The following is a 20819-nucleotide window of genomic DNA, read 5'->3' as shown; positions in this document are numbered from 1 at the left end:
ATGACTCTCGGCGGATGCCTCTCTATCAGGGTCATCATACAATAGCCCTAAAGACCCCAGAAAGGCGTCTACAGACAAAAATGCCGGATCGTCAGTTCTTAAACCAAAAGCCCAGGTCTGGGGATCCCCCTGAAGTAAAGAAATAATAATTCCGACCCGCTGAGATTCCGTACCTGAGAAGACTGGTCTTAAACGAAAATAAAGTTTACAAGACTCTTTAAAATTAAAAAACTGCTTTCTATCCCCAGAAAAACGGTCAGGCAAATGCATTTTTGGTTCAGGAACGACCCTCGGGGAAGTCCGTAACAGATCTTCCTGTGACCTCACCCGAAGGGATAGATCCTGAACCATCTGAGTAAGTTCTTGAATCTGACTAACTAGAAGCTGGCCAGGATTTGGCCCTACACCAGTGGGATTCATGAGGCCGACAAATCTTCCAAACTGAAATAAGGGAAAAAATCAAACCCTGTTTAATTTTAAATTTTAGTTGGGCCGGTAATAATGTTATGATACCAGTACGTCTGACCAGAGGTGATCTTATGACGGAGGTCAGAGTACTGGAATGGAATGCTGGTTACGGGAGCAGGAAAGCCTAGTAACCCCTGGCGCCCTAACTCCGTTGTCTCGCCCGTGTTATCAGAAATCCCCTGCGAGACTATGGTTGCTTGAGCCCATGGCAGCCGCGTTTGAAGGGCGGATTATGTCTGCCCAACTCCGATGCCCCCTCAGGTCTTAATGGGAGACAAAGGGAAATCCGAGACAGGGTGATAACAAGGGGCCCTCTGACTAAGCAACCAGGCCAGGGGCTACAAGCTAACTAACTTAAACCAGAAGTATGTGCGGACAAACCGCCAGGGAAAAGGACAACCAAAAATCCACGAATCCGTTACTCCTATCCAGCACCGCTGGATACCAGAGTGGATTTGTGGGAGCGGAATCCTCCGCAAAAGCTCCGAAACACAATATAACCAAATAATAAATAGTAAGCGGTCAAGCCGCAACACACGGCTACGCCGCGACTCACGAACACCACAGGATGTTAAAGGTGCTCGGTCAGGACTCCAGGAAAAGATGACAACTTCCGAGTATTGGACCACTGAGGACAGGAACGACCGGATAGACAGGACTGGAAAACTCTCTGCAACAGACACAGCAAACAGGAAGCTATTACCGGCGTCTGTGAGAAGTCCAGAGAGTGCTTTTAACTGGGAGCTCTCCAATCAGGAGCCAGACAGGGTAATTAACAATCATGCCGTGCAGCTGCATGCTGCACGGCCAGGATACCAATGAGGTGATTAATCTAGACCCAGCAACGGGGAACGCGGTCCGACAGTGGCGTCCCCGTTGCTAGGGTCTGAGCGGCTCCGTGCGCCCGGCGTCTAGCGTTGCTAGGGAGCCGGCGGCTGTCCGCATGCGGCGTCCCTAGTTGCTAGGCGCCGGGCCGCACTGACGGGCGGACCCTCGGCGCCTAACAGGTGCAGGGGAGACACTGATGGTAGAGGGGGGCTGGGGGTGTCGCGTGTGGGGGAGGGGTGGTTGCGGGAGTGCTTAGGGCGGTGGAGGGGCGGATGAGGGGGGACTGCGGATGGAGTAGGGTGAATGGGAGAGGAGGCCAGAGGTGCTGTGGATGGGGGAGTGTCGGGTGCAGGATAGATGCGTATGGGGGAGGGTGTCCAGGGGTGTGGCGAGTGGGGGAGAGTCCTGAGCCACCGTGGTTGTGGGGTAGCGGGGGTGCTGCGGCCGGGGTGGTTGAGGGGGTGCAGTGGGTGGGGGAGGGCCGGGTGCGGGGATTGCGTGGTTGGGGAAGGGCGGATGCAGGGGTGCTGTGGTGGGGGAGGTGGTCCTGAGCCACCGCGGGTGGGGGAGGGTGTAGTGGTGCTGCGGTTGGGAGTGGTGCGGGATTGCATGAGGTGCATCCAGGTGGTGCACTGCAGAGGTGACAGACACAGGCACAGAATAGGTGACACATGGCGCTGCAAGGTCATGACCGGCAAAGCCGGGACACAGCAGCAGAGCTCTCCTGGAGACAGGCAGGGCAGAGCCGGGCCATGTGTTGTACACGGCAGGAAAGGGGAGAGCAGCACACACTGCTGGCCTCCTGCAGCCCTCCGATGATGCATCCGCGCTACTTACTGAAGTCCATCGGTAGTTTCCTGTGTGGTGACGTCCCCTCTCCTTGGTGCTGTAGCGCAGCATGCAGCTAAGCGAGCCGCGGTGACACGCTAAGGTGCTCCCTCCATGGCACGGCTTCCGGGCAGCGGCAGCAGCTTGGCAGAGGCAAAACGGTGGTCCAGAGCGCCACAGCACGTGCATGTTACTCTGGCGGCGGAGGTGCGGGCCCTACACACATCCGCAGCAGCGCTATCCGACACTGCCGCTAATACCAAGTTGGTGAAATGACCTCTGATGTCACCAGGGGGAGGATGTTTCTGGTGCTAACCCAATGAGAGCTCCTAGCCATGCCCAGCGTTAGCCACACAGTCACTCTGGGCTATTATGCAGGAGATGGAGTATTAACTGCATTCCTAGTTATGTTACTGGTTAAATATAGCATGACGAAGGGGCGTCCGTTGGTGAAGAGGGCGTAGCCCCTTTGCGATGGGGAGGGGGTCCGGAGGCGCTGCGGTTGGAGGAGGGGTGGATTTGGGGGAGCCGCAGGTGGGTTAGGGGGTCCGGAGGTGGGGCGGGTGGGGGAAGGGTTGGTGCGGGGGTGCCGTTGATGGGTGAGGAGGTATGGAGACGCTGCGGTTGTTGGAGGGGCGGGTGCGGGGGTGTCACGGATGGGGTAGGAGGTTCCGAAGGTAGGGCAGGTGGGGGAGGGACGTGGGTGTGGCGGATGGGGGAAGAGGTCTGGAGATGCTGCGGTTGGTGGAGGGGCGGGTGTGGGGGTGCCTTGGGTGGGGTAGGGGGTCCGGAGGTGGTGCGGGTGGGGGAGGGGTGGGTGCGGGGGTGCCGCGGATAGAGAAATTCTACATTGTACCAGAGAGTACTGCCCCACATACACACACATGTAGCTGCAGACACATGTACACGGGCATGTATGACCCCACATGTCACAATGTCCCCCTAGCTGCAGGATATAAGTAATGGCCATCCTCATCTAGTGGCAGGGCCCCCTGCCCAGCCATTGTGTCACAAGCAGGGACATTGCATGTGACTGGGCGGCAGCAGCAGTGACCCTGGTGCAGCTGGATGGGACACTTCCCCGGTGCTGACACCAGGCAGAGAATGATGGGGGCCGCTCATTGTGCGGGGCCGAGGCCGGACTCACTCCAGGCCTTCATGCAGAATGAATAATGGACTACCAAGCTAGTTCCATGTTCAACATTTCGGTATTGATACCTTTATCAAGAACAACTGGCTTGGTAGTCCTTTATTCATTCATTCCGTATGAAGACCCGTGAGTGCCGCTTGATCTATACAGATATATATGGTACGGGATCCTGGCAGTTGGGATGCCAGTGGTTATAATACCAACCCTGGCATCCCGACTGTTTGAAATACCGACAGGGGTCCAGTTGGCAGCTAAGCATAATCCTCTCCCTCCCCATAACTCTCCCTCCCCATAGCCTAAACTTAACCCTTGGTTTCTGCAGCCTAACACTAACCTCCCCTCCCCACAGCCTAACCATGATCCTCCCTCCACGCAATCATCCATCCGCAGTTTTAACCCTAACCTAACAGGTGTCAGTATTCCAGCGCAGGCATCCTGACGGGCGGGATTCTGTGTGCTGGGATCCCAACTACTATCCTATGTATATATATATATATATATATATATACATAAAACAAATAAATCCGGCACTCATGCAGACCCTCAGCTGCAAACTGCTTGCTCACGGTGTCCTCCTCAGAGACAGGGAGCCCCAATATACACAACGGATAAAGGCGGCACTGAGAGACTTTGAACAAATGAATTTCATGAAAGTTTCACGAAGTTCATCTGTTCAAAGTCTCTGAGTGCTGCCTTTATCCATTGTATATACTGTATATATTAGTGATGTGCACCGGAAATTTTTCGGGTTTTGTGTTTTGGTTTTGGGTTCGGTTCCGCGGCCATGTTTTGGGTTCGGACACGTTTTGGCAAAACCTCACCGAAATGTTTTTGTCGGATTCGGGTGTGTTTTGGATTTGGGTGTTTTTTTCAAAAAACCCTAAAAAACAGCTTAAATCATAGAATTTGGGGGTCATTTTGATCCCATAGTATTATTAAACTCAATAACCATAATTTCCACTCATTTTCAGTCTATTCTGAACACCTCACACCTCACAATATTATTTTTAGTCCTAAAATTTGCACCGAGGTAGCTGTGTGACTAAACTAAGCGACCCTAGTGGCCGACACAAACACCTGGCCCATCTAGGAGTGGCACTGCAGTGTCAGACAGGATGGCACTTAAAAAAAAATAGTCCCCAAACAGCACATGATGCAAAGAAAAAAAGAGGAGCAATGAGGTAGCTGTGTGACTAAGCTAAGCGACCCTAGTGGCTGACACAAACACCTGGCCCATCTAGGAGTGGCACTGCAGTGTCAGATAGGATGGCACTTGAAAAAAATACTCCCCAAACAGCACATGATGCAAAGAAAAAAAGAGGCGCAATGAGGTAGCTGTGTGACTAAGCTAAGCGACCCTAGTGGCCGACACAAACACCTGGCCCATCTAGGAGTGGCACTGCAGTGTCAGACAGGATGACACTTGAAAAAAATAGTCCCCAAACAGCACATGATGCAAAGAAAAAAAGAGGCGCAATGAGGTAGCTGTGTGACTAAGCTAAGCGACCCTAGTGGCCGACACAAACACCTGGCCCATCTAGGAGTGGCACTGCAGTGTCAGACAGGATGGCACTTGAAAAAAATAGTCCCCAAACAGCACATGATGCAAAGAAAAAAAGAGGCGCAATGAGGTAGCTGTGTGACTAAGCTAAGCGACCCTAGTGGCCGACACAAACACCTGGCCCATCTAGGAGTGGCACTGCAGTGTCAGACAGGATGGCACTTAAAAAAAATAGTCCCCAAACAGCACATGATGCAAAGAAAAAAAGAGGCGCAATGAGGTAGCTGTGTGACTAAGCTAAGCGACCCTAGTGGCCGACACAAGCATCTGGCCCATCTAGGAGTGGCACTGCAGTGTCAGACAGGATGGCACTTGAAAAAAATACTCCCCAAACAGCACATGATGCAAAGAAAAAAAGAGGCGCAATGAGGTAGCTGTGTGACTAAGCTAAGCGACCCTAGTGGCCGACACAAACACCTGGCCCATCTAGGAGTGGCACTGCAGTGTCAGACAGGATGGCAGTTGAAAAAAATACTCCCCAAACAGCACATGATGCAAAGAAAAAAAGAGGCGCAATGAGGTAGCTGTGTGACTAAGCTAAGCGACCCTAGTGGCCGACACAAACACCTGGCCCATCTAGGAGTGGCACTGCAGTGTCAGACAGGATGGCACTTGAAAAAAATACTCCCCAAACAGCACATGATGCAAAGAAAAAAAGAGGCGCAATGAGGTAGCTGTGTGACTAAGCTAAGCGACCCTAGTGGCCGACACAAACACCTGGCCCATCTAGGAGTGGCACTGCAGTGTCAGACAGGATGGCAGTTGAAAAAAATAGTCCCCAAACAGCACATAATGCAAAGAAAAAAAGAGGCGCAATGAGGTAGCTGTGTGACTAAGCTAAGCGACACAAGTGGCCGACACAAACACCTGGCCCATCTAGGAGTGGCACTGCAGTGTCAGACAGAATGGCACTTGAAAAAAATACTCCCCAAACAGCACATGATGCAAAGAAAAATGAAAGAAAAAAGAGGTGCAAGATGGAATTGTCCTTGGGCCCTCCCACCCACCCTTATGTTGTATAAACAGGACATGCACACTTTAACGAACCCATCATTTCAGTGACAGGGTCTGCCACACGACTGTGACTGAAATGACTGGTTGGTTTGGGCCCCCACCAAAAAGAAGCAATCAATCTCTCCTTGCAGAAACTGGCTCTACAGAGGCAAGATGTCCACCTCCTCCTCATCGTCCGATTCATCACCCCTTTCACTGTGTACATCCCCATCCTCACAGATTATTAATTCGTCCCCACTGGAATCCACCATCTCAGGTCCCTGTGTACTTTCTGGAGGCAATTGCTGCTGGTGAATGTCTCCACGGAGGAATTGATTATAATTCATTTTAATGAACATCATCTTCTCCACATTTTCTGGAAGTAACCTCGTACGCCGATTGCTGACAAGGCGAGCGGCTGCACTAAACACTCTTTCTGAGTACACACTGGAGGGAGGGCAACTTAGGTAGAATAAAGCCAGTTTCTGCAAGGGCCTCCAAATTGCCTCTTTTTCTTGCCAGTATACGTACGGACTGTCTGACGTGCCTACTTGGATGCGGTCACTCATATAATCCTCCACCATTCTTTCAATGGTGAGAGAATCATATGCAGTGACAGTAGACGACATGTCAGTAATCGTTGGCAGGTCCTTCAGTCCGGACCAGATGTCAGCACTCGCTCCAGACTGCCCTGCATCACCGCCAGCGGGTGGGCTCGGAATTCTTAGCCTTTTCCTCGCACCCCCAGTTGCGGGAGAATGTGAAGGAGGAGCTGTTGACGGGTCACGTTCCGCTTGACTTGACAATTTTCTCACCAGCAGGTCTTTGAACCCCTGCAGACTTGTGTCTGCCGGAAAGAGAGATACAACGTAGGTTTTAAATCAAGGATCGAGCACGGTGGCCAAAATGTAGTGCTCTGATTTCAACAGATTGACCACCCGTGAATCCTGGTTAAGCGAATTAAGGGCTCCATCCACAAGTCCCACATGCCTAGCGGAATCGCTCTGTTTTAGCTCCTCCTTCAATGTCTCCAGCTTCTTCTGCAAAAGCCTGATGAGGGGAATGACCTGACTCAGGCTGGCAGTGTTTGAACTGACTTCACGTGTGGCAAGTTCAAAGGGTTGCAGAACCTTGCACAACGTTGAAATCATTCTCCACTGCGCTTGAGACAGGTGCATTCCACCTCCTTTGCCTATATCGTGGCCAGATGTATAGGCTTGAATGGCCTTTTGCTGCTCCTCCATCCTCTGAAGCATATAGAGGGTTGAATTCCACCTCGTTACCACCTCTTGCTTCAGATGATGGCAGGGCAGGTTCAGGTATTTTTGGTGGTGCTCCAGTCTTCTGTACGCGGTGCCTGAACGCCGAAAGTGGCCCACAATTCTTCGGGCCACCGACAGCATCTCTTGCACGCCCCTGTCGTTTTTTAAATAATTCTGCACCACCAAATTCAAGGTATGTGCAAAACATGGGACGTGCTGGAATTTGCCCAGATGTAATGCACGCACAATATTGGTGGCGTTGTCCGATGTCACAAATCCCCAGGAGAGTCCAATTGGGGTAAGCCATTCTGCGATGATCTTCCCCAGTTGCCGTAAGAGGTTTTCAGCTGTGTGCCTATTCTGGAAAGCGGTGATACAAAGCGTAGCCTGCCTAGGAACGAGTTGGCGTTTGCGAGATGCTGCTACTGGTGCCGCAGCTGCTGTTCTTGCTGCGGGAGGCAATACATCTACCCAGTGGGCTGTCACAGTGATATAGTCCTGAGTCTGCCCTGCTCCACTTGTCCACATGTCCGTGATTAAGTGGACATTGGGTACAACTGCATTTTTTAGGACACTGGTGACTCTTTTTCTGAGGTCTGTGTACGTTTTCGGTATCGCCTGCCTAGAGAAATGGAACATAGATGGTATTTGGTACCGAGGACACAGTACCTCAATCAAGTCTATAGTTGGCTCTGAATTAACGATGGATACCGGAACCATGTTTCTCACCGCCCAGGCTGCCAAGGCCTCAGTTATCCGCTTTGCAGCAGGATGACTGCTGTGATATTTCATCTTCCTCGCAAAGGACTGTTGGACAGTCAATTGCTTACTGGAAGTAGTACAAGTGGTCTTCCGACTTCCCCTCTGGGATGACGATTGACTCCCAGCAGCAACAACAGCAGCGCCAGCAGCAGTAGGCGTTACACTCAAGGATGCATCGGAGGAATCCCAGGCAGGAGAGGACTCGTCAGACTTGCCAGTGACATGGCCTGCAGGACTATTGGCTTTCCTGGGTAAGGAGGAAATTGACAGTGAGGGAGTTGGTGGTGTGGTTTGCAGGAGCTTGGTTACAAGAGGAAGGGATTTAGTGGTCAGTGGACTGCTTCCGCTGTCACCCAAAGTTTTTGAACTTGTCACTGACTTCTGATGAATGCGCTGCAGGTGACGTATAAGGGAGGATGTTCCGAGGTGGTTAACGTCCTTACCCCTACTTATTACAGCTTGACAAAGGCAACACACGGCTTGACACCTGTTGTCCGCATTTGTGTTGAAATAATTCCACACCGAAGAGCTGATTTTTTTTGTATTTTGACCAGGCATGTCAATGGCCATATTCCTCCCACGGACAACAGGTGTCTCCCCGGGTGCCTGACTTAAACAAACCACCTCACCATCAGAATCCTCCTTGTCAATTTCCTCCCCAGCGCCAGCAACACCCATATCCTCATCCTGGTGTACTTCAACAGTGACATCTTCAATTTGACTATCAGGAACTGGACTGCGGGTGCTCCTTCCAGCACTTGCAGGGGGCGTGCAAATGGTGGAAGGCGCAAGCTCTTCCCGTCCAGTGTTGGGAAGGTCAGGCATCGCAACCGACACAATTGGACTCTCCTTGGGGATTTGTGATTTCGACGAATGCACAGCTCTTTGCTGTGCTTTTGCCAGCTTAAGTCTTTTCTTTTTTCTAGCGAGAGGATGAGTGCTTCCATCCTCATGTGAAGCTGAACCACTAGCCATGAACATAGGCCAGGGCCTCAGCCGTTCCTTGCCACTCCGTGTCGTAAATGGCATATTGGCAAGTTTACGCTTCTACTCAGACGCTTTTAATTTTGATTTTTGGGTCATTTTACTGAACTTTTGTGTTTTGGATTTTACCTGCTCTCTACTATGACATTGGGCATCGGCCTTGGCAGACGACGTTGATGGCATTTCATCGTTTCGGCCATGACTAGTGGCAGCAGCTTCAGCACGAGGTGGAAGTGGATCTTGATCTTTCCCTATTTTTCTAACCTCCACATTTTTGTTCTCCATATTTTAATGTGTAATTATATGCCAGTATCAATAGTCTAAAATAGTCCAGAATAGTCTAAAAAAAAAGCCACCACAGGTATACAATGTAGATGGATGGATAGTATACTTAATGGATGACGAGTGACGACACAGAGGTAGGTACAGCAGTGGCCTACCATACTGCTATATACAGTATAATGGACCTGGTGGACACTGTCAGCAAACTGCTAAACTAGTCTAAAAAAAGCCACCACAGGTATACAATGTAGATGGATGAATAGTATACTTAATGGATGACGAGTGACGACACAGAGGTAGGTACAGCAGTGGCCTACCGTACTGCTATATACAGTATAATGGACCTGGTGGACACTGTCCGCAAACTGCTAAACTAGTCTAAAAAAAAGCCACCACAGGTATACAATGTAGATGGATGGATAGTATACTTAATGGATGACGAGTGACGACACAGAGGTAGGTACAGCAGTGGCCTACCGTACTGCTATATACAGTATAATGGACCTGGTGGACACTGTCAGCAAACTGCTAAACTAGTCTAAAAAAAAAGCCACCACAGGTATACAATGTAGATGGATGGATAGTATACTTAATGGATGACGAGTGACGACACAGAGGTAGGTACAGCAGTGGCCTACCGTACTGCTATATATAGTATACTGGACCTGGTGGACACTGTCAGCAAACTGCTAAACTAGTCTAAAAAAAAGCCACCACAGGTATACAATGTAGATGGATGGATAGTATACTTAATGGATGATGAGTGATGACACAGAGGTAGGTACAGCAGTGGCCTACCGTACTGCTATATACAGTATATTGGACCTGGTGGACACTGTCAGCAAACTGCTAAACTAGTCTAAAAAAAAGCCACCACAGGTATACAATGTAGATGGATGGATAGTATACTTAATGGATGACGAGTGATGACACAGAGGTAGGTACAGCAGTGGCCTACCGTACTGCTATATACAGTATAATGGACCTGGTGGACACTGTCAGCAAACTGCTAAACTAGTCTAAAAAAAAGCCACCAAAGGTATACAATGTAGATGGATGGATAGTATACTTAATGGATGACGAGTGACGACACAGAGGTAGGTACAGCAGTGGCCTACCGTACTGCTATATACAGTATAATGGACCTGGTGGACACGGTCAGCAAACTGCTAAACTAGTCTAAAAAAAAGCCACCACAGGTATACAATGTAGATGGATGGATAGTATACTTAATGGATGACGAGTGACGACACAGAGGTAGGTACAGCAGTGGCCTACCGTACTGCTATATATAGTATACTGGACCTGGTGGACACTGTCAGCAAACTGCTAAACTAGTCTAAAAAAAAGCCACCAAAGGTATACAATGTAGATGGATGGATAGTATACTTAATGGATGACGAGTGACGACACAGAGGTAGGTACAGCAGTGGCCTACCGTACTGCTATATACAGTATAATGGACCTGGTGGACACGGTCAGCAAACTGCTAAACTAGTCTAAAAAAAAGCCACCACAGGTATACAATGTAGATGGATGGATAGTATACTTAATGGATGACGAGTGACGACACAGAGGTAGGTACAGCAGTGGCCTACCGTACTGCTATATACAGTATAATGGACCTGGTGGACACTGTCAGCAAACTGCTAAACTAGTCTAAAAAAAAGCCACCACAGGTATACAATGTAGATGGATGGATAGTATACTTAATGGATGACGAGTGACGACACAGAGGTAGGTACAGCAGTGGCCTACCGTACTGCTATATACAGTATAATGGTCCTGGTGGACACTGTCAGCAAACTGCTAAACTAGTCTAAAAAAAAGCCACCACAGGTATACAATGTAGATGGATGGATAGTATACTTAATGGATGACGAGTGACGACACAGAGGTAGGTACAGCAGTGGCCTACCGTACTGCTATATACTGGACCTGGTGGACATTGTCAGCAAACTGCTAAACTACTCTAAAAAAAAGGCACCACAGGAGTGTTTTTCAGGCAGACAAACGTATACTGGTGGTCACTGTCAGCAAAACTCTGCACTGTACTCCTGCTATAGCTGCTCCCCAGTCCCCACAATTAAGCAGTGTGAGCACTCAGCACAGATATATCATGCAGCACACTGAGCACAGATATGGTATGGAGCGTTTTTTTCAAGCAGAGAACGGATAAAAAACTGGTGGTCACTATCAGCAAAACTCTGCACTGTACTCCTCCTAACAGCTGCTCCCCAATCCTCCCCACAATTATAGTAATAAACAAGCAATCAGATCAACTGTCTTCTACTAGTATTAGTATATAAACGGAGAGGACGCCAGCCACGTCCTCTCCCTATCATCTCAATGCACGTGTGAAAATGGCGGTGACGCGCGGCTGCTTATATAGAATCCGAATCTCGCGAGAATCCGACAGCGGGATGATGACGTTCGGGCGCGCTCGGGTTAACCGATCCATACGGGAGAATCCGAGTATGGTTCGGACCCGTGTAAAAAGGGTGACGTTTGGGGGGGTTCGGTTTCTCGGAAACCGAACCCGCTCATCACTAATATATATATATATATAATGTAATTAAGCTGGCACTCAATGTCAAATTACTGTTGTGGCCCGGTTGCCTTCCTAAGGATGCCTTGCAACGTATTCCAAATAGCATGTGGAAGGCGGCACTCCTGGGACTTCTTAACAGCAGTTAAAGGTAGGTGAAGGACACCATGAAGAGCGGTTAACGTTTCAGTTTATTTTCAAAACTTTCGTCAGAACAATTAGCAAAAGAAACAATTCTTACCTTTATAGACAGACACCCTGTACATCTAGCGTTGTTCGTCTCGTGCAGGACGCCCGGCCGGTGACGTCACAATCCTGTGACATGCGCCCCACAGCACCGCGCCCGGTCAGGTCGTAACCATGCCAACAGTGTGAACTAGTGAAGAAGAACCATAACCAAAAGTTGTAGAAAGGCCTGGAGCATGAGCGTGGAGTGCACTGAAAGAGATACTATATGCCTAGACTGTGCAAGTGATCCGGTGCTTACGGTAAAGAAACTAAACTATATGTAAATCAATATAGATCATACATGCCGCTCGCACTAGGAAAGTAATGCACAGAATCAGCTAGACAAGTTAAATGACAAATGCTAGGTATGTTACCAAATATAATAAAGTAACACAATCACAATGGTAAGAGACCAAAGAGGGCTGCCCAAAACAATAGTAACCAATATAAACTATAGACACATGAACAAAAACTATCACAAAATTACAGGAAACAATTCAAATTCAGCTGCTCGTTCAAGCCCATAGGGGCAATGGTATTCAATTTATGAATCCAAGTGGATTCTAATTGGAGCAGCTTACGACCCCTGTCCCCTCCCCTGATGTTCAAGGGGACCTGATCAATAATCTTATAGCGTAAAGTCACTAAACTGTGATTTTGCAATTTAAAATGTCTGGCCACCAGTTGCAATTTACATCCCTTCCATCAGATTGCATTCTATGCACTTTAGATGTCATTTCCTTATACACCAAGATCCCCCACGATGAGGGTCTTCAAGCTACAAGGAACCTACTACTTAATGATCTGGAGTATTCTGGTCCTGAAATTTCATTCTTTATGACTCTTCTATAATTAACACTCAAATGGAATTATTTCCTTTTTGACGGAAAATGGTTCCTGCAACTACGGGGAAGGGGGGGGGGTGCGATGGGGTCCTACGTGGCCCCCACCTTTGCAAACACCTTCATGTTTGTCAAAGAACAACAACTCTTTCTCTCAGAGGGCATTTTTTCACAAGGCATCATCGGATCACCAGGTACATAGATGATCTGTTTTCAATTTGGCATGGATCTCCAGAAGTCCTTTCACATGCTATCCAACAGATCAACATGAAAGATGCAAACATTAAATTTACCTACACGATCAGCTCTGAATGTGTCAACTACCTGAATGTCCAAATTACATTGAATGATGATATTCTTCAAACAAATTTATACAAGAAATCTACAGACCGAAATACCTACCTACGCGCATCCAGCCAACATCCGCCGGCATGTATCAAGGGCTTACCGTTCTCACAATTCTTCCGTGTTGTATCACGGATACGCATTTTAAAAGCTGTTAAGGCCATTGATGACATGATTTCACTTTTTCTGGAAAGAGGCTATAGACGAGCAGATCTTTTGAATTCTAAACGCAAAGCACTGGCCATCCCCAGAGATCAGCTGCTTAATCCAACCGCTAATAGAGATGGCATCAAAGAAAAAGTACCGTTTTGTGACAGTACCATCCTTACAGTCAACAAAATATGCGTATGGCCAAACAATTATGGGCAATCATTAAACTGGACCTTGACCTCAAGAGCTTCAAAAATTTTAAAATCTTGCCCAGTTATACCAAGGGCAGAAGCCTGAAAAATCTTCTGGTTAAGAATGATATTACTGGACTGACTTCAACCACAAAGACCCATTTTTTAACTAAAAAACCCGGTTTCTACCGATGTACAGGCTGCATTACATGCAGCTATTTGGAAACTTTTCCCTCCTTTACACATCCTCAATCTGGGAAGTGCATCCCTATCATATTCGTGCTGACATGTTCCAGCCAGTACGTGATCTACTATATACGTTGTCCCTGTGGCCTATTCTATATAGGCAAGACTATTTGTACTTTCAAAGAAAGAATGTCTAACCATAGACTTGCAATACGTCAAGCCCTGGAGGGCACAGACTCGGAGCAACCGGTGGCCAGACATTTTAAATTGCAAAATCACAGTTTAGCGACTTTACGCTATAAGATTATTGATCAGGTCCCTTGAACATCAGGGGAGGGGACAGGGGTCGTAAGCTGCTCCAATTAGAATCCACTTGGATTCATAAATTGAATACCATTGCCCCTATGGGCTTGAACGAGCAGCTGAATTTGAATTGTTTCCTGTAATATTGTGATAGTTTTTGTTCATGTGTCTATAGTTTATATTGGTTACTATTGTTTTGGGCAGCCCTTTTTGGTCTCTGCCCATTGTGATTGCGTTACTTTTTTATTTTTCATTATTATTATTTTTTTTTTTTTTTGTAACATACCTAGCATCTGGCATTTAACTTGTCTAGCCGATTCTGTGCATTACTTTCCCAGTGCGAGCGGCATGTATGATCTATATTGATTTACATATAGTTTAGTTTCTTTACCGTAAGCACCGGATCAGTTGCACAGTCTAGGCATATAGTATCTATATCAGTGCACTCCGCGCTCATGCTCTAGGCCTTTCTACAACTTTTGGTTATGGTTCTTCTTCACTAGTTTACACTGTTGGCATGGTTACGACCTGACCGGGCACGGCGCTGTGGGGTGCACATCGCAGGATTGTGACGTCACCGGCCGGGCGTCCTGCACGAGACGAACAACGCTAGATGCACAGGGTGTCTTTCTATAAAGGTAAGAATTGTTTCTTTTGCTAATTGTTCTGACAAAAGTTTTGAAAATAAACTGAAACGTTAACCGCTCTTCATGGTGTCCGTCGCCTACCTTTAACTGCTGTTAAGAAGTCCCAGGAATGCTGCCTTCTACATGATATTTATATATATATATATATATATATATATATATATATATATACATATACAAGTCCAAAACCCGACACTCACCCAGGGCAGTGTGACCCTATAGTTGTAGCTTACTGGCGTGCCATCCCAGGGTGTTTAACCCATTAATACAGTGGAACAAACGAGGTGGCACTCCCAGATTCAAACGGCGGAAAGGCATTTTCAGTCGTGTAACAACGTTTTAGGGAATTTCACCCCATCACATGATGATGGGGTGAAATTCCCCGAAACATTGAAACATTGTTACATAACTAACAATTTCTTTCCACTGTTTGAATCTGGGAGTGCCGTCTCGTTTGTTCCACTATATATATATATATATATATATATAAAGCCCCTTCAAGGTCTAGCACCTGGCATTGTCATATTTCTATACAGCAGTGATTTTCTAATACATTTTTAGTCTGGAGATTGCTCCATGACTATTAGAAAATACATCTATCTATCTATCTATTTATTATGTAGGTCTATCTATCAACAATAGTTTAATGAACCCGGCACATATTGAGTCACCTGGCAATTGGGATGCCAGTGGTTATAATACCAACGCCGGCATCCCGGCATATAGTTTAATGAACCCGGCACATATTGAGTCACCTGGCTCCACCCCTCTTTGGAAACCCACTTTTGCATATCCTGCGTTTGCCCCTGCCAATTATACTGCAAAAAAAAGCACAAGGAGAGGAAGCTATCACATCTGCTTCACAGAGGAGGATGTGACTTGGTGTAGTGTCAGGTGACCTATCCAGGAAGTTCCCTAGTACCCAACCAGGAGCAGCCAACATAAGCGAGAAGCTGATGATCAAGATGGCTAAAATACAGGGGAACATGTGAGTGGCTGCTTGGGATGGGCAAGGGGGGTACAGGGCTGCCCCATTCCCCTCCTATGGACAACATACCTCCCTGCCATGGGGAAAAAAGCAAATAGTGCCCACCAAGTTTTAGTGCCTTTCCATCCATTGACAGTACCGTACGTCACTGGTGTTAAGCATGTAGGGGCCAGTTCAATTACATGTGAAGTGTAAGCAGGAATGAGCAAATATTTCCTTACTATAATTGCTGTTATATGCACTGGGCATACTGTATGTTGCAAAGTTTCAATGATACCTCACATGTGATTGTACCGGCCATGTTATGTCTTTATATGGGGAAATGTAGATAATTGTTTGTAAATGTCCTGCAGTATCACATTGGATCAAATTGTAATTTAGGTTTATTGTCCATGTCCATGTTAGAATAACCACCTCTAAAATCCTACTATACTATAGCATTAACTACAACTACAGTTATGGACTATGGAGCAGATTGTTGTGGGCAGTTTTTACTCAGTTTTTAAAAATCAATAATGGCTGACACATGTTAAATGCACCTAAAATGACCAGGTTGGTTTTTCCTTTTAAATTACTTCCACTTTAAAAATACAGACAGACTCCCTGGAATTTCTGCATAGCTAGAATCTCACAGACCCTGCAATATCTACACAGTCCTTTATATGGGTTGGGTATGCGTTACTATCACTGGGGATCACAGCGGCGCAATGCCAGCGGGAGGGGGGCGGAGGTGGCGGTGAACGCAACAAGAATCTTGCGGGCTCGTTGGTGAGCTGCATTTACCACAGGTTATACTCCCACTCTATGGGTTTCGTGGACACCCACAAGTGGGAATAGTCCCTGCTAGTCGGCATGCCGACTGTCACGATTTAGAGGGGGCGAGATGTAGCCATCGGTAATGTGATCTCCGGTCTCTTGACCGCCGGTCACATAACTACATGCCCTTTATGATACAGAATAAAAATGTCTGTTATAGTTTTTCACAAATGATCAATTTCTAGAGGCATTTTATCAATTATCTGGTTTAAGACCTGATAATTGTAACTTCTTACCATTGCTGTTCATGGCACTAAGAAATTATATACCGAATGTACACTATAAAAAGTCACACGTAGGGTCAGGGGCTCTGATGTGTTTGGAGTGAAGTGACTGCATTAGCAGTCACTTAATTCCTCTATTGGCACTCCTGTGCACTACTGCACATGCACAGTCTGCCATTCCCAGGGCAGGATCCATAAGAAACGTCTCTCTGTAATTGTTTGCTAAATATAGCCAGTAGATGCATTAGCTGCTGGGTCCAAGCTCTGCAATGCTTTTCTTTGCTTTCTCGAGTTTGGTAAATCTGACAGCTGCGCACTACTACATAAACACCTATGGGGGATGCGGCTGCTGATGGAAATGGAGAGACCACGGCAGGGAGATATTATTATTATTATTATTATCATCATCCTTTATATGGTGCCACAAGGGTTCCGCAGCGCCCAATTACAGAGTACATAAATGCGGTCTCTCAATGGTACATTCGGGGGATACTTAATACAGCATTTCTGGGTATTTGTGTTTTCAAGGAATATCCCATAAATATTATTTGATAAAGAGGCCCCATAGTATGTTATATCTGTTTGAGCATTTCTGAATATGAAATATTGCTTGGTGGTCTGTTACTGATATAAAGCCATATAAAGCCTTCTCTATTATTATAATTAGTAGTATTAATATTAAAAATTAATCAGCCAACAGATTTATTTACTTTTTAGATAATTTACAAAATACAGTAGTAAGCCTTCCAAAAATCTAGATATAAGAAAAGAAAAAAAAACATATTCCTTTAGAAAACATAAAATTATTATTACGACGAGTCATACTCAATGTGCATTCAGTGACAATTATAAAGATGTTCTAAGTGTATTTACTTTGTGTTTTCATTGCAAAACTGAAAAATTACTTTATTTTCTCTCATTCAGGTGCAGCAAGCAAACTCATCACAATCATTTTCCTTTTTATTGCATATTTTACATATAAACCTCCACTGAGTAAACCTGACTCATCACAAGGCAACACCAAGATCATATCCTCAGAAGCACTTTAATGGAATATTGCACAGCAATAACCACAGATCTGTATGGACTTATTGATGTATATAAATTATTTTGTGAATAAAGCAAATCATTTAGAGATATGACAAGGTTCTTCTTTATAGACGGGCCAAATCAATAAGATTTAAAAAAATGTGGAACAAAAAACACTTTTGTTGTAGGACATATGTGAAAAAAATTAGGTCTTGATAAAACAAAATGTTTTGCGTTTCTTCAATATGTTTATTAGAAGATTTATTTAAAGGTTATATTAACTTATTCAGGTCAGATCTTTTATACATACCTACTTTTAAAAAAGCATTCCAGTGAGAGCGTGAAAATCTAGCAGTGTGGGTACTATTGCCCTTAGGCAGTACTTACCGCTTTCACCTTGAGCTGCGGCTTCATGGTCTTTGGCACTTTCACGGTAACCAGATGTTTGGAGGAAACAGGCACTGGGGCTACATGACAAACAGGCAATCAAGACATGTACTCCCTTCTCACAAGAGGGAAAGGAGACACATAAGTGGTGACTGCATTCTTCACCGGATGAGTAACTGATCCTCATTAGCATAAAGCCTTAGCCATTTGTCACATATCTAGTGCTCTTAAACTGAGCGTGTACCACGAGCCATGTGAGGATCACTGAACTGACACTAGCAAAGGAGGTTATACAGACACACACAGAATGATTACTCACTATTGTCACTTTGCTGGGATGGGCTACAGCTCCTGTACAAGAAACCAAGCAGCCTGTCGGCTCTACCAAAACTACTGTAACTATTAGTGGGTAGCAGTGGTGGAACTTGTGAGTGGTGGGCCCAAGTGCAAAAATATGCTTTGGGCTCCCCTCCTCCACTCCACACAGTTCACAATATGCCACATGGCAGACAGTGATGGAAAGAGGGTGATGGGCAAGGGGGCAAGCAGAGGATGGGAGGGAGAAGTAGTGGGCGATGGAGAGGGTGACGGAGAGAGTAACAGGGTGAGACAGGGTGCCTGGGAGTAGGTGACAAGCAAAAGGTGACAGGGAAAAGCAATGAGTGATAGGGAGAGGGTGGCAGGAGAGAGGGTGACATGAAAAGCAGTGGGTTACAGGGAGAGGGTGACAGTAGGAAGCAGTAGGTGACAGGTAGAGGATGACACAGAGAGGTTGACAGGGAGAGGCAGAGGGTGATGGAAAGTGGATGACAGAGAGACAGGGTGAAGTAGAGTGGGTGATGGGGAGAGGCAGTGGATGATGGAGAATGGGTGACAGGGAAAGGCAGAGGGTGACAGGGAGAGGGTGATAAGCAGAGGGTGACAGGGAGAGGTTGACAGAGGATGATGAAAGGTGGGTGATGGAGAGAGGCAGCAGGTGACAGGAATAGAATGACAGGGAGAGACATAGGGTGATGGAGAGTGGGTGACGGGGAGAGGCAGTGGATAATGGGGAGAGGGTGACATGGAGAAACAGAGGGTGACAGGGAGAAGCAGTTGATGACAGAGGGTGAATGGTAAAAGCAGAGGGTACATGAGGTCTCTGTAGATGGGAGAAAAGGGGGTAAATTGGGTTAAAAGGGATCATTGGGACATAAACAGGAAAGTATCAGTGGAGGAGGCAAGCAGAAAAAAACAAGGGGGTTTAACAAAAGAAAGCAGAGGAAAGAATGTTAGGGGACAGAGAGAGAGAGAGGAGAGAGAGAGAGAGAGAGAGGTGTGAGGGAGAAGGAGAAACAACAGAGGGGAGAGAGAGAGAGAGAGGGAGGGAAGAGAGCATATGCTGTGATTGAGGAACTAACCCTTCACCCACTCCACAATGATCGTTGTGCATGCAAAGAAGCAGGTGACTACAGATGTGTCCACTTATATCTAGCATCCCTGCACATTTAGCAGCCCTTCTAGTCACACAATGCTGTGGCGTAAATTGGTAGCAATCAGTGTCTTTTTGTTTGACTTTTCCAACTATAATGCATAATTAACAAAACAATGTGAATAGGATGCACATACAGCTTTTGCTGATTAAAATGATATGAGGCATGCCTATACTCTATACAACCGCTGCTGTATCTGCATAGGAAATGCTACGTAGCATTTCATATGCAGTTACAGCCGCAGTTACACACTGCATATAGGCATGCAGCATATTATATTAATCAGCAGAGTCTGCTTGTGCATCTTATTTGCACAGTGATTCAAATAAGACACATTTTTGGCAAAAAAGACACCCAATGCTAACGGAGATGCACGGGACATGTCAGCTCACTCATGCCAGCCATCTCCTGCTGCGTTGCATATTGAGGCAAGATGTATGACACATCTGTATTTTCCTCTGGCCTATACAGCAGCTGCAAAGCCTGGGACCAACAAGCGATGTGACAAGGTAGGCTCTTCTTTCGCACCATGGCCAATCACTAGATTGTGATGTCGTGCCCTGGCAACAACAGCCGAGCATCACTGAGTCTGGTGGGAGCAGCTGAGAGGTAATGGAAGGAGAATAGAGTGAGAGCAGCTCCTCCTCCCCCTCAAGCCAGTCCCAGACCTTGACCACTGTCAATCACCATGTTTAGCTTCCATGTTCATACCAGGGTAGGCAGTGGCTGTGTTGAGTCTAGACACTGGTGGAGGGCACCTTCAACAGTGAGGAAGGTGATGATGAGTCTGACATGTTCCAAATGTGATAATGAATAACAACACTGTTAGCTGCCTTAAGCTCATTGGTAGCTTGCTTTTGGAGGGGCAAACAAACCAAGCACTTCAGTCACAAAAGTGAAAGTTCCTGTCACTGAAGTTTGTTAAACTGTTCATGTCCTTTTTAATAAACAACATCAGGGCAGATGGGAGGGTCCAAGGACAATTCTATTGTGCACCACTTTTATTTTCATTATGGGCTCTAATTTTGGGGTTCATTGGTGAAGGTATTCTGTCTGTCACAAGTTTATCCTTTACCAGCTCAAGCTTTGTTCTTATCATGCTGTTTTGTGTGTGTTTGACTGGCAGTGTATAATAAATTAATTAGAAAGAATAATTGTAATATTGTTTTTTGGGGGGCATTGTTGACAGCCTTTTATGCATACAGTATACAACATTTTTATTAGAGATGACCAGGCTCGGTTTTCCGAAAACCAAGCCCATCTGAACTTCAGTGATCTGAGTGAATCCAAGTTGCTGCTTGTGTTTTCCCACCTTGCTCGGATTCCAAATAGAGGCAAAACATCA

General features: G+C 46.5%; 1 protein-coding gene across 1 annotated transcript in view; it reads left to right on the top strand.

Moving 5' to 3' along the window:
• LOC135061669 (solute carrier organic anion transporter family member 4C1-like) overlaps nucleotides 1-20593 on the top strand; it is a 303951-nt gene extending 283358 nt beyond the window's left edge. Inside the window, exon 13 of the mRNA XM_063964073.1 lies at nucleotides 17511-20593. Within this exon, the coding sequence (XP_063820143.1) occupies nucleotides 17511-17635 (125 nt within the window). The 3' untranslated portion in view covers nucleotides 17636-20593. The remainder of the gene's footprint in view (nucleotides 1-17510) is intronic.
• Nucleotides 20594-20819: the final 226 nt, after the last annotated feature.

Source organism: Pseudophryne corroboree, chromosome 1, assembly GCF_028390025.1.
Source record: "Pseudophryne corroboree isolate aPseCor3 chromosome 1, aPseCor3.hap2, whole genome shotgun sequence".
In the NCBI taxonomy this organism is placed as follows: domain Eukaryota; kingdom Metazoa; phylum Chordata; class Amphibia; order Anura; family Myobatrachidae; genus Pseudophryne; species Pseudophryne corroboree.
This window is presented reverse-complemented; position numbering and strand designations above follow the sequence as displayed.